Below are 15,102 nucleotides of genomic sequence, written 5' to 3'. Positions count from 1 at the left end.
CTGCATATACGGAGGGCCGACTATAAGTTTTATTTGGATTTTCAACTGTGTGGAGGGTCAGCGTCCCTAGCCCCTGCGTTGTTCACGGGTCAACTGTAGTTGAAATGAAGAATTGACCTTTTTGCCCCTTAACTTAGTTAATAAGTTGCATTGGATGCTTTATTAGATGAACATAATGCATGAAATTATGGCCTGATTCTAAGATTCTGAACATAGAATGAGTGTATATAGGTAAAAAGGGGTTTTGAGTTTAAAATTCTTGTACAAATATAAGATATTAATACTTCTAGCGTGGGTTAAGTTTTTAAACATGTTGAAAGACCACCTGTGCCTTTGACTGTGCTATTAATACAAGTGCATGCCCTTGTTAGCATTATTTGGAAATGTGAGATTATATTCATGAAAAGAAAAAAAAACATTTTACAGAAACATAGAACATAATCTAAAAGCTAATTAATACTTAGCGTGTGAAAGATTTTCCTTGTACTTCTCAAGCTCTGAAACAATTTTCTCTTAACTCTCAAGCTCTGAGTTGAAAATATATGGGAGTAAATAAGTCAACCCAGATTTGAAATGTTTAGTTGGTTATTTCAAGTGAGCCTTGTTTCCCTCAAAAATATTTAGCAGGGAGACAAATTTTTTGCCAAGTTATTTTACTCAAATCGTTTTTGTTCTTTGAGCAGGCACTAGTTAACATGACTTATTTTTCAGATGCTACAGACCAAGATAATGAAACATTGTTATGCTCTTTTGATTATATGTTATATAATATGTATTATAATAAACTACATAACAGATTTCTTTATGTACATTTATACAATGAAAATATGTGACCATTTAAAAAATTAGTCTACCAGCTAAACATTAAAAACCAAGTACAAATATTCCAGGTATCAAGGGACTGTGGCTACCTGATAGACAACAGATGTTAATTTTTGTATGTGGACACTTTTCGTTTAGTGGAATTAAGAATTGGGTGCTCTCTTCGGCAGCACATATACTAAAGTTGGAATGAGAAGATTAGCATGGCCCCTGCGCAAGGATGACACGCAAATTCGTGAAGTGTTCCATATTTTTGTTGTAAAGCAGAAACTGACACACCACTGTAAAGCAATTATACTCCAATAAAGATGTTAAAAAAAAAAAAGAAATTGGGTGTAATAACCAAAACACCGGAGAAACCTGCATTTGTGTTTGTAACAACTTTTAGATGTCCTTTTGGTTCTCTTCCATTACAATTGAAAAGAAATGATGTGTTCTTTTCAGCTTCAAGAAAATCAAGATGAAATAGAAAATATGATGAATGCAATATTTAAGGGAGTGTTTGTACATAGATACCGGTAAGTCAGGGCAGTTTTTTTAATGTAACTCTTATCCTGTTCAAGTTTGGATATTTAGTGGTTTAGGTAATATAAATTTAGTGGAAATCATGTTAGAGTAAGATCAGTGTTAGAATCTAAGCTCTTCCACTGATTGAGACACTCTATGCAAGTTACTTAACTGCTCTCAACTTTGTTTTCTATCTGAAAATGGGGTAATGTTGTGCTTGACTTGTAGATGCCCAGAAAATGGAAGCTACTGCTGTTATTAGGAGTCAGGGTACAGAATACTTAATTGATTTTGGAGGTACTATGTTAGTAGAGACTGTACGTTCTGATTCCTGACTCTTTCCTCTTCCATTTGAATATTAGTGGGAAAAGCTGGATAGATGTAAGTGAGATGTTTCCCTTATTTTGAATGAGTAGAGGAAAGAAATAGGTAATCTTACCACCATTTCTGCTGTAACCTATTCTTTAAATGTTGGTGGCATGTTTATTTAACTTCTCCGTCATTTCCTTAACTTGGCAGTTATTGAATCAGGTTAATACTTCCTTTGTAATATCCCTTTGTCTATTCTTACCTTTTTATTTCTGTTGTCACCATTACCTTAGTCTGTTCCCTCGTCATTCTCATGCCTAGAGATTATTGCAGTTGTCTTAAAATGTTCTTTTGTTGCATCATTCTTCTGCTCAAAAGCCTTGAATGACTTACCATTACCTACAGGATGAATTCAAAATAATTTAGTCTGACATTCAAATCCAAATTGAGCTTGGCCTCAATATTAGGTGTAACTAATTCTCACCCGGAAAACATTATCTAACCAGACTAGTGTTCCTGCTGTCTGAACACACCATGCCCAGGAGGTGTGAACAAAGGCTGGGGTATGGCATGGTATAAAAGGTGGGGATTGGATTCTGTTTGTAGGTTTATTTAACTTTAAATATTTATATGGTGATAATTATGCTTTGACAACTAGACTGTAAGCTCTTGGCATTCGGGGGCCATGCTTCAATTCTACATTTAAATCCCCAGTAATACTTAAGGTAGTGGTATATTCATAGTAGGTATGGAGTATTTGGTGCTGCTTAAATAAACCACAAGTCCTGTGGTATACTGGCACTAATATGCATAATTTTCCTTCCTCCGTGCAGGGATGCAATAGCTGAAATCCGAGCTATTTGCATTGAAGAAATTGGCATTTGGATGAAAATGTATAGTGATGCCTTTCTTAATGACAGTTATTTAAAATATGTTGGTTGGACTATGCATGATAAGGTAAGATATGCCTTATAGACTGCTTTTCTTTTTACACATAGGCATAGCTATCTGCTGCTCTCATTCATAGTGACTTATCTGCATATAGGTAAAACTGGGAGCACATTCCTATAGGCCTCTCTCCTTTATTCTTTTCTGTCCACTCCATGAAAATATGGTCTCTATCACATAAAGTCCCCTAGTTTTTTGAATCTTGGTGACTGATTTAGCCTTCAATCTTGAAACAATTTTTGTACTGAAACAATTGGATCATGTAGGCGATGGTGGTAGTGGTGAGACATTTCTTAGAGCAGTAAGAAGAATTCTTACTCTGTTAATATGTAAGTGCTCTATACATTTTAAAATTTCTTTAATTTTGATTCTCTTGATAAACATGTATCTTAGCCAGATTATAAGTTACAACTTGACTTCTGACCTTTTTTATTTTTTTTTAATTAATCTACCTTTCTCTTAGTCTGCCTCTTCACAAGCCTTGAAGTTCTTTGTATATATTCCTTACAAATACTAATTTCTATAAAGGAAAACTTACTGTGAAATATGCTACTATCGTCTTTCACAATAGTATTGCTCTGAAAAAATTTTCATTTGACCCACAGCAGTAGTAACCCCAAAGGTATTTAGTTTTAAATGTTTATGTATTGATTCCTATTTTTGCATTATCAAAGATGAGAGTTTCCGAAGAAATGCTATTGTATAGAGCATATTTAAAGTAGAAAATACTGTAAGTATCTTGAATGTTCAGGTTGAAAATATGCAGAGTTTTAATGCATTTTCTCCTCTTGTTTCATTCAGCAAGGTGAGGTAAGACTCAAATGTCTCACGGCTCTACAAGGGCTTTATTATAACAAAGAGCTTAATTCCAAACTGGAGCTATTTACCAGTCGGTTCAAGGTTAGTATTACTCTAAGTATTTAAAAATTATCTGTTATTTGCAAGTATTTTTTCTGGCTTTCCCTTTAAGAATATTTTAATTATTTTTGTCCTTAGGATAGAATTGTGTCTATGACCCTTGACAAAGAATATGATGTTGCAGTACAAGCAATAAAATTACTCACTCTTGTTTTACAGTAAGTATGTTTTTTAAAAAATATTTATTTATTTGGCTGCCCTAGGTCTTAGTTGCGGCATGTGGGATCTTTTAGTTGTGGCATGCAGGCTCTTAGTTGTAACATGCATGTAGCATCTAGTTCCCTGACCAGGGATCGAACCCGGGCTCCCTGCATTGGGAGTGCGGAGTCTTAACTGCCTGACCACCAGGGAAGTCCAACAGTAAGTATGTATTTATTGCATATTGCTAATGTCTAGTTATCTAAATAATACATTAGAATACTTGGTTTAAATTTATCTAGATCTAAACTTTAATAACTTGGGGTTTTACAGCAAGAAGTTTAATTTTTTCATGTAAAGTTGAGAAAACAGGAAGAGAGAACCATTGGACTAGAAAATTCTGAGCTAGGAATTCATGTGTTCTCATTCTCTTGACTAGTTTCCTTTCAATTTTACTGTCTCTAGATGCTCTTGAAATAAAGTTAAACACTTGAATGTGTTAAATATGCCTATCATATTTTGTCACTATTATTTTTTTAAGATTTTATTTATTATTTATTTATCTTATTTATTTTTGGCTGTGTTGGGTCTTAGTTGCAGCATGCAGGATCTTTGTTGAGGCATTTGGGATCTTTCGTTTCAGTGCATGGGCTTTAATTGTGGCTTGCGGGTTTTCTCTCTCTAGTTGTGGCGCGCAGGCTCCAGGGTGCGTGGGCTCTGTAGGTGTGGCGCACGGGTTCCAGAGTGCATGGGTTCTGTAGTTTGCGGCACGCGGGCTCTAGTTGAGGTGCGAGAGCTCAGTAGTTGTGGCGTGCTCGTTGCCCCTTGGCATGTGGGATCTTAGTTCCCTGACCAGGGAGCAAACCTGTGTCCCCTGCATTGTAAGGCAGATTCTTTACCACTGGACCACCAGGGAAGTCCCTTGTCACACTTTCAGAAATTAGTATTTACTGAAACTTATCTGTAAACAATCTGAATTTAAAACGTATTCTATTATGTTAAAATGTAAAAGTGATAGAATTAACTTTTTTCTTTTTAAAAAGGTGTGGTGATATATACAAGATTTACCATTTAAACATATTTAAGAGTACAGATCAGTGGAATTAAGTACATTCATATTGTTGTGCAGCCATCAGCGTTATCCATCTCCAGAACCTTTTTTATCTTCCCATACTGATACTCTGTAGACGACTGCCAAGTGTGATTTTAAGTCATACTGTCTACTCTTTATCTCTGAATTTGATTATTTTAGGTACCTCATATAAGTGGAATTATACAATATTTGCCCTTTTGTAGCAGGCTTATTTCACTTAGCATAATGTCTTCAGAGTTTATCCATGTTAGGTTATGTATCGGAATTTTATTCCTTTTTGAGACTCAGTATATTCCATTGTATGTATAACACATTTTATTTATTCATTCATCTATTAATGGACATTTAGGTTGTTAACATGATCCAAATAATTGCAAAAGGGCCTTTTCAAAACAAAATCATAGCATGCTAATTCTGATACTCATATGTATGGGAAAGTCATCATGTAAGAGTAGCCAGCAAAATTCTGATTAAAAACTAATGAGAGACGACTACCCGGTATGATTTTAAGTCACTATATTGTAAAACCACAGTAACTTTTATTATTATTAATTAAAAAAATTGAAGTATAGTTGATTTACAGTGTTGTGTTAATTTCAGGTGTACAGCACAGTGTTTCGGTTATACATATATATAGTAGGTCCTTGCTGGTTATCTATTTTATACATAGCAGTGTGTATATGTTAATCCCAAACTCCTAATTTATCCCTCCCTACCCCTACCATAGTAACTTTTAAATTTTGGCACTAGTATGTGAATAGACAAATCAGTGGCACAGAATATAGAATAGAGACAAACTTAAATGCATCCAGGAACCCAGTGTAGGGTAAGGGTTGTTTCCTATCAGAAAATAAATGGTTTTGTGACACTTAGGTTCTATTTGGGGGGAAATTAAATTGGATTCATATTTCGACCTTATATAGAAATGATTTCCAGGTGGATGAAATGTTTAAATGTAGATAAATGAGACCATTAAAGTGCTAGATGAAAACTTAGGGGAAGATTAAACATTTATATTTTATATGTAAACTGAGCAGTGTCTTTCTGAGCATGACATAAAACCTAGACATTAAAAAATACTGAATTTTAACTACATGAAAAACTAGAAGAAAAAAAAGTAGAAATGTGTATATGACATAAAATATAAACAAACTCAGAAAACAAATGACAGACTGGGCAAAATATTTGCATCATAGGAGTCACTTTCAATAAATCAATAAAAAGAACAGAAACCCAATAGGAAAAGAGTCAAAAGTTCGGAACCACATCATAGACAGAAAAGAAAATAAAAATTTAAACATATGAAAAGTTGTTTAGCCGTACTTAGAGATATGTATATTAAAATGAGACCATCTTTTACCTATTGCTTGACAAAGATACAAAATGTGTTTGGTAATACACTACGTTGGTAAGGCTATGCAAAAACAGACCCTTATACATTATTGATGGGACTATGAATTGGTATAACCTCTTTGGAGCAAAGCTTGGCAGTATCTATTCAAAATATAAAATGCTTACATTCTCTAACATAGTACTATTTGTAATAGAATTTTGGAAATATTCTAGATGATTATTAATAGAGGAAGAATTAAATTTATATATAATAACTAATAGAAGCACCTCATAGGGGTTATCTCATTTAATGCAGCAGTCCTGTGTGAGGAGCATGGTTATTAACGCCATTTATATGAAATGGACTACATTGCAGTCATTAAAAAGAAGGCAGCTCTACCTCAAAATTTAAATTAGGTGGTTGGGATTAATATATACACACTACTATATATAAAATAGATAATCAACAAGTACATACTGTATAGCACAGGGAACTTTGCTCACTACTCTGTAACAACCTATATGGGAAAAGAATCTGAAAAAGAATAGATATATGTATAACTAAATCGCTTTGCTGTACACCTGAAACTAACACAACATAGTAAATCTACTGTACTCCAATATAAAATAAAAATTAAATTTAAAAAAATCAGAAAAAGAAGGCAGCTCTAGATACACTGACATTTTCTGAGAATTCACTTAACTGGGGGAATTTTGAGCAGTCTTAACAATTGCATTTTTCTTTAATTTTTAATTGGATTTAAAAATTATAAATTATTATATGCACGTTATAAAAATATTGAAAGAATCCTGAAGTAAATAAGAAAATAATAGTATCCTACTTATAATTCTACAGCTTCTCCCCTTTTCCTCCATAATACCCTGTGGACATCTTTTTTTGTTGTTTCTGGTATTTTAATGAAGGGTAATGGCCATTTTTGTTGATTCAGCCATGTATATACCTAATAACTGAAACTTGTCAGGAACATTCCTTATTAGTTAAAATGAATGAACTACTACACATTTACTATAGTTTCACTGATTTGATTCAATATATATGTATATGTATATATTTTATTATAAGATGGCACAAGTGGTTTTTCCAAAAATGATCCAGTATTACACATCGAGTTAATTTAAATTAAAGTGCTTTTCAAAGTTTTAACATTTTGGTTTCATTTTTCTCAAAAAGAAGTAATACTTCCTTAGACATCAGACTTCTGGAAACCTTGTGCACAGCAGAAAACCAAAAAGGATCTGAGCTCCTGAACTAACCATCTACTATCCTTAGGCTTTTTTCTCTGATGGTGGTCCTATGATTCCTAATTTACATATAATGGTAAAAATCTAGATTGTTTATCTCACAGTAGACTAAAAGCATATTAGGAGGGAAAGAGGTGCCAGAGGTCAGGACTTAGAATGCAGAGTCCCACTATGGAAGCACCCAACAAGGTTTACCCTGGGGTACTGTGGTTGATGGGCCTAATAATGACTTTGATTTACCAAGATTTTGTTAGGTTTATTTTGTTCTTTTAAAATAAGGTCAGTAAAATGAGCACTGCATTTTAGTAAGATTTTTTTAATGATACATTGTAAAGGTCTTTGGCACTTAAATTTTAATTATTTGCTAAAATGCTTTTGCATTGCCTTATATGGTGTTTAATACATGGTGAATGAAGTATTATTCTTCATTGTGAGATAACTGGGGTGTTAGTATATTTTAATGTTGCAATATTGTCTCTTGCCTTAATATTACTATGAAATACATGCAAAATGTTCTTTGTGATTATTAACTCTAAGCTCTTAGCATACCACCACTTTTTTTCCTACGTTAGTTTATATTATTTTGTCTTCATTTCCCTTTAGCATATTTGTCACATTGTTATTTCTCTTAGTATATGTTTCATTATACTCGGTATTCACTCTAATTTTACCTCCCATTGATCTTAGGTGTTAACAAAATACTCAGCTGTTTTGTCAGGGGATGCTTTTACTGATAGACGATAATCAAATAAGGTTGATTTCTTCTTTCAACAGAAGTTCTTAATGAAGGTTTTTTTTTTTTTAAACACAAGTTTAAAAGTGGAAGTGTACTATTTTGTAATGTGTGAATATGAATTTTTGTAATCAGTATGCTTAAAATTACAACATTACTTTGAAAACTGCTATTGCTTATTTCTTCTTAGGAGTAGTGAAGAAGTTCTTACTGCAGAAGATTGTGAAAATGTCTATCATCTAGTTTATTCAGCTCATCGGCCAGTAGCAGTAGCAGCTGGAGAATTTCTCTACAAAAAGTAAATCTGTATTTCTGTTGTTCATTTGTCTAAAGTATACTTTAATGGAAGTAATTTATTGTGTTATCATTCATATTAAAAAATATATATATATAACTTATTAAAAATTATTCAGTACCGGTCTTAAGCCTATTTTTGCGTTACAAAAAAAATATTTTTCAAAATAATAAAAGGTTTTACTTCGAGTACTTTGATAACGGTTTGATATAAGAACCACAGGAATCCTTTAGTCTCTTTTCTTTTATGTTGCTGTTTAACACCTCAGATTAGGTAGTATAGATAGCAGTGTGAATATCTAATCACCGAAAATATTTAGCAAATGTTATGTAATGGCTTTTAAAGAGAACAATTTGAACCACTTGGACTAAATTGTAAGATTTTAGATTGTAAAATCTTAAAGATTTTATTAAAATGCTCATTTGGGGTGAAGCATTTATTAGAAAGAGTACATGATGTAAAACATTTACACTACAGTTTTCTATTCATTGTTATCCAGTGATAACTTGTTGTTTATAAGAAAGAGTGATCATGATACCCGTAGAAAGAGGCCACTAAGTTCAGACTTTGGGATAAATTGTGCAAGCAGGATAGAAGGAAAAGACATGTCATTTTTAAAGAGAAGAATGTTTATCATAGATTTATGTGCATAAATGGTATAGGTTAGTCATTGTGATACTTTTATAAAAAGAAATGCTTGCTTAAAATGCAGTAAGGGTTTTAAAAAGAAATAATTCACAATGCAACTAACCTGAGAAGTTAATTTAAAAGGATTTAGAAGTACCACCAGTGTGAAATGAAAAAGGTTTATAGCAATTACTTAGTATAAAGTTGGAAAATACTGTACCTACCCAGCTCCCATGTACTCCTTTGTTAAATGCTTAAATATGGAATTCAGACAGTTTTTTTAAAATTAGGAAATTTTCATTTTAAAAGTAAGTATTTTGCATATATTATCATAGGCTCTTCAGTCGTCGAGATCCAGAGGAGGATGGAATGATGAAAAGAAGGGGACGACAAGGTCCAAATGCCAACCTTGTTAAGACATTGGTTTTTTTCTTTCTGGAAAGTGAGGTTAGTTGATGTTCATGTTAATACTTCAAAACAATTTGGAGGTGGGGTTCAAATGATGTAAATCTTAAAATCTTCCAAATATCACAGTGAGTGTTGGATAAAATAGAGTTCTACCAATTCCACACCAAAAAAAATTTTGTTCTGTGTTAGTAAGATACTCAAATAGTATATTTATATGTAGTGCTAAGAGCATGAATTTTGGAACCAGAAAGACCTGATTACCGATTGGGCTTCCCTACTTATTATTTGTATAACCTTGATTCAGTTACTTAATCTTTCTAAGCCCATTTTCCTTGTAAAAATGTGGATAATAATTTCTTAGATAACGCTGAGATAATCCATGTAAAGCTATTAGCACAGACCTAGCATTTTGTTAGTTCTCAATATTTGGTACCTGTGATTATTATTGTTGTTGCAGATACAGATTTACATTTAACATCAGCTCTTTTAGGTCTCCCTTAGGTTGAAAACCTACCTGTTCACCAGAATTTGAGAGGGCCCAACATACATTTTTAGTATATGTGTATTATTTAATCAGTGTTAGGGCCTTTTAATTAGATTTTCTAATTGTTTCTATATAGAGAAATACAGTTGGTTTTTGCATATTGACCTCTTATCTGCAGTTTTGCTAAATTCACTTTTTAAAGTAAGTTTTTAATAAAATTCTTAGTATTTTCTATAATATACAATCAAGTCATTTGCAAATAATGATGATTTTACTTCTTCCTTTCCTACATTTATGCCATTTTTTTCCCCAGCCTTATTGTACTGGCTAGGGCATCCAGTAGAATGTTGAATAGAAGTGGTGAGAGTGGATAGCTTTGGATTTTTCCTGATCTTAGGGGAAAAGCATCCAATATTTCAACATTAATTACGTTTTTAGTTATAGGTGTTGCGTAGCTATTTATTATATTGAGGATGTTTCCTCCTATACCTTTTTTTGCTGAGAAGTTTTTTTAAATTTTATTGAAATACAGTTGATTTACAGTGTTGTGTTTAATTTCTGCTCTGCAGCAAAGGGACTCAGTTATACATATATATATTCTTTTTCATATTTTTTGTTATGGTTTATCACAGGATACTGAAAATAGTTCCCTTGCTGTAGTAGGACCTTGTTGTTTATCCATTTTATACATAATAGTTTGCACCTGCTAATATCCCAGACTCCCAGTCCTTCCCTCCCCCACCTCTCCACCCCCTTGGTAACCACAAGCCTGTTCTTTATATCTGTAAGTCTGTTTTTGTTTCATAGATATGTTCATTTGTGTCATATTTTAGATTCCACATATAAGTGATATCATATGGTATTTGTCTCTCTGACTTACTTCACTTAGGATGATAATCTCTAGGTCCAACCATGTTGCTGCAAATGGCATTATGTCATTCTTTTTTGTGACTGAGTAATATTCCATTGTATGTATGTGTGTGTGTATATACACACACAAACACACACATATCTTTCTTTCTTTTTTGGGGGCGGGGGGCCGCCCCGCAGGGCATGCAGGATCTTAGTTTCCTGACCAGGGATCGAACCCATGCCCGCTGCAGTGGAAGCATGTAGTCTTTTTTTTTTTTTTTAGCATCTTTATTGGAGTATAATTGCTTCAATAGTGTGTTAGTTTCTGCTTTATAACAAAGTGAATCAGCTATACATGTATCCCCATATCTCTTCCCTCTTGCATCTCTCTCCCTCTCACCCTCCCTATCACACCCCCTCTACGTGGTCACAAAGCACCGAGCTGATCTCCCTGTGCTATGTGGCTGCTTCCCACTAGCTATTGGTTTTACATTTGGTAGTGTATATATGTCCATGCCACTCTCTCACTTCGTCCCAGCTTACCCTTAACCCTCCTCGTGTCCTCAAGTCCATTCTCTAGTAGGTCTGCGTCTTTATTCCCATCCTGCCCCTAGGTTCTTCATGACCTTTTTTTGTTTTGTTTTGTTTTGTTTAGATTCTGTATATATGTGTTAGCATACGGTATTTGTTTTTCTCTTTCTGACTTACTTCACTCTGTATGACAGACTCTAGGTCCATCCACCTCACTACAAATAACTCAATTTCGTTTCTTTTTATGTCTGAGTAATATTCCATTGTATATATGTGCCACATCTTTATCCATTCATCTCTCAATACCACATCTTCTTTATCCATTCATCTGTCAATGGACATTTAGGTTGTTTCCATGTCTTTGCTATTGTAAATAGTGCTGCTATGAACATAGGGGTGCATGTATCTTTTCAAATTATAGCTTTGTCTGGGTATATGCCCAGGAGTGGAATTGCTGGATCATACGGCAACTCTATTTTTAGTCTTTTGAGGAACCTCCATACTGTTTTCCGTAGTGGCTGCATCAGTTTACATTCCCACCAACAGTGTTAAGTGGGATCCCTTTTCTCCCCACCCTCTCCAGCATTTATTATTTGTAGACTTTTTAATGATGGCCATTCTTACTGATGTGAGGGGATACCTCATTGTAGTTTTGATATGCATTTCTCTAATAATTAGCGATGATAAGCATCTTTTTTTTTTTCTTTTGCTGTACGCGGGCCTCTCATGGTTGTGGCCTCTCCCGTTGCGGAGCACAGGCTCCGGACGCGCAGGCTCAGCGGCCATGGCTCACGGGCCCAGCCACTCCGCGGCATGTGGGATCTTCCTGGACTGGGGCACGAACCCGTGTCCCCTGCATCGACAGGCAGACTCTCAACCACTGCGCCACCAGGGAAGCCCAATGAGCATCTTTTCATGTGCCTATTGGCCATCTGTATGTCTTCTTTGGAGAAATGTCTATTTAGGTCTTCCACCCATTTTTTGATTGGGTTGTTTGTTTGATATTGAGTTGTATGAACTGTTACCTATATTTTGGAAATGAAGCCCTTTTCAGTCACATTATTTGCAAATATTTTCTCCCAGTCGGTAGGATGTCTTTTTGTTTTGTTTATGGGTTCCTTTGCTTGCAAAAGCTTATAAGTTTGATTAGGTCCCATTGTTTATTTTTACTTTTATTCCTGTTGCCTTAGGAGGCTGACCTAAGAAAACATTGGTGCGATTTATGTCAGAATGTTTTGCCTGTCTTTCTCTTCTAGGAGTTTTATGGTGTCTTGTCTTACATTTAAGTCTTTAAGCCATTTTGAGTTTATTTTTGTGTATGGTGTGAGGGTGTATTCTAGCTTCATTGATTTACATGTGGCTGTCCAGCTTTCCCAGCACCACTTGCTGAAGAGACTGCCTCTTCCCCATTGTATATTCTTGTCTCCTTTGTCAAAGATTAATTATCCATAGGTGTGTGGGTGCTGAGACATTTTATCATGAATGGATGTTGAATTCTGTGCAATGCTTTTTTCTTCATCCCTTGAGATGATTATTTTATCTTTCATTACATTAATATGATAAATTATGTTGATTGTTGTTTTGAATGTTGAATCAACCTTGCATTCCTAGGATAAACCCCTACTTGGTCTTGATCTGTTATCCTTTTTATATATTGCTGGTTTTAGTTTGCAAATTTTTTGAGAACATTCCCTTCATGTTCATGCAGGGTGTTGGTATATATATATATATATATATATATATTTAATTGTAACGTCTTTGATGGGTTTTGGTATCATGGTAATGCTTGTCCCCTAAAATGAGTTGGGAAGCTGTAGGGCCTTTTTAAGCTTCACAGAATAAAGAGAAATGATTTAGTTATATATTGAATTGATAAGTAATCATGTATTTTGCATTTTAAGTAATCGTTACAACTCCCATTAAGTTACAATAAATTTGTAGTATATTTTATAACTGAGAGTAGTTCACCCGTGTAATACAGTTGGCCCCCCATATCTGTGGGTTCTGCATCTGTGGATTCAGCCAACAGGGGATTCAACCAATAGTGGATTGAAAATATTTTTTGAAAAATTCCAGAAAGTTCCAAGAAGCAAAAGTTGAATTTGCCATATACTGGCAACTATTTACATAGTATTTACATTGTATTGGGTACTATAAGTAATCTAGAGATGATTTAAAGTATATGGAAGGATGAGCATAGGTTATGTGCAGATACTACACCATTTTATATAAGGAACTTGAGCATCCTTGGAAAATCTGACGGGGGTCCTGGAACCAATCCTCCTTAGATATAGAAGAATGACTGTATTGAGTCAGGTACAAAATATGCATGCATATAGTCTCTTCAAAAATAATTTTCATGTGAATGATTTAATGATTATTGTGAGAAATGTTACTACCTAGCAGGGTTTACTTATACATAGCAAGCTAAGGCAGTTCTTCTCTGTCCTTTCTTCCATTTGACCTCAAAAAACAAATTGTTTGAGTTTGCACATGGTGCCAGCAAAGCTTCCATTCTTTTGATTAAGGCTAGTATGATATTTGTCTAAGAGCACATTGCTCTTCTTAAATTTTAGTTACATGAGCACGCAGCGTACCTTGTGGATAGCATGTGGGACTGTGCTACTGAGCTGCTGAAAGACTGGGAATGTATGAATAGCTTGTTGCTGGAGGAGCCACTTAGTGGAGAGGAAGGTAAGGATGTTTAATTATGGTATTTTTGTTGTCTAGATAATTTTGAAAATAGAGTTTACTTATTCCATTTCTTTATCTTTTAGCATTAAAATAATGATTCAAAGTCTTTGAATAATTTTGTTTTCATACACATGAATATTATGCTATGTAGAAGGATGTAATTGCTGTCAATATTCTTTATTTTGTTTTATTATATATATATTTTTGTATCTGTTCATATTTTCATTTCTCAAATTGTGGAGCAGTGTTTTACAGATTTGTAATGCTTAGGAGGGTTTAACTTGTTCTGAACCTTTTTGTGATATAGTAATGGGATTTTCTTTAGTACATTAGGTCAGATTCTGTCACAGGCAGAAGGAACTGTTATGTAATATTATAAATGGCATATAAAGAAAAGAAATAGGTTAACTTTCTGATTTTTTTTCTTTCAGCGCTAACGGACAGACAAGAGAGTGCTCTGATTGAAATAATGCTTTGTACCATTAGACAAGCTGCTGAATGTCATCCTCCTGTGGGGAGAGGGACAGGAAAAAGGGTAGGCCAACATATTTTCAGTATTCTAAATTATATGTCTCTTTTTCAGTATCTTTTTTAAAGTTCTTATTTGTAACCATAAAATCAAATTTTTGAATCTTAAATTTTATTTTTCAGGCGATCTTTGCTTATAAATATGTGTTAGAAGTAAATTTTAAAGCATTAGCAATTTGCGAAATCCGCGTTCCTTCCATAAGATACTTTGTGAGTTAACTACAGGAGATGCAGTAGTTGACAGTAACTACAGGAGATACAGTGATTGACAGTCCCTGCCTTTAAGACCGCATGTTGTGCAACATTTTAGAATGGTGTATTTGTCTGTTTTGGTTTATTTATAGATTTGCTTTCTTTTTCTTTTAATAAAAGTTTGAAATAAAGACAGGATAATCATTCATTAATATGGGGGAAATTCCTATTTCCTGGGATTTGATTTTAATGCATTATTTCAAAGTTCACATATATTTGTATTGTAGACCAGAGTTGCACAGGCTTTCAAACTTTGTGAAGCACAAAAATACATTTTTATATTGTGACCTAGTACACATCTATTTATATGTGTTTGTGTATAACTGAAACAGAATTTCATCAAATAATACTGCAACTTAGGTGATGCA

The 15,102-nt window shown here is 34.0% G+C and overlaps 1 protein-coding gene and 1 pseudogene across 7 annotated transcripts in view; both read left to right on the top strand.

Annotated features, from left to right (window-relative positions):
* The window catches only part of STAG2 (STAG2 cohesin complex component), a 116,266-nt gene that overhangs the window by 63,779 nt on the left and 37,385 nt on the right, over window positions 1-15,102 (top strand). For all 7 annotated transcript variants that reach the window (XM_022561871.2, XM_089904105.1, XM_089904106.1 and 4 more), the window contains exons 9-16: window positions 1,267-1,340; window positions 2,472-2,595; window positions 3,388-3,486; window positions 3,583-3,662; window positions 8,254-8,361; window positions 9,321-9,432; window positions 13,837-13,954; window positions 14,386-14,489. In XM_022561871.2, the coding sequence (XP_022417579.1) occupies window positions 1,267-1,340; window positions 2,472-2,595; window positions 3,388-3,486; window positions 3,583-3,662; window positions 8,254-8,361; window positions 9,321-9,432; window positions 13,837-13,954; window positions 14,386-14,489 (819 nt within the window). The remainder of the gene's footprint in view (window positions 1-1,266; window positions 1,341-2,471; window positions 2,596-3,387; window positions 3,487-3,582; window positions 3,663-8,253; window positions 8,362-9,320; window positions 9,433-13,836; window positions 13,955-14,385; window positions 14,490-15,102) is intronic.
* On the top strand, window positions 977-1,077 carry LOC115801584 (U6 spliceosomal RNA; annotated as a pseudogene).

This window comes from Delphinapterus leucas, chromosome X, assembly GCF_059928025.1.
Source record: "Delphinapterus leucas isolate spDelLeu-1000000601 "Yukka" chromosome X, BTC_Dleu_Yukka2, whole genome shotgun sequence".
NCBI classification, from domain to species: Eukaryota; Metazoa; Chordata; class Mammalia; order Artiodactyla; family Monodontidae; genus Delphinapterus; species Delphinapterus leucas.
Note: the sequence above shows the minus strand (reverse complement) of the source record. Positions and strands in the feature narration are given on the sequence as shown.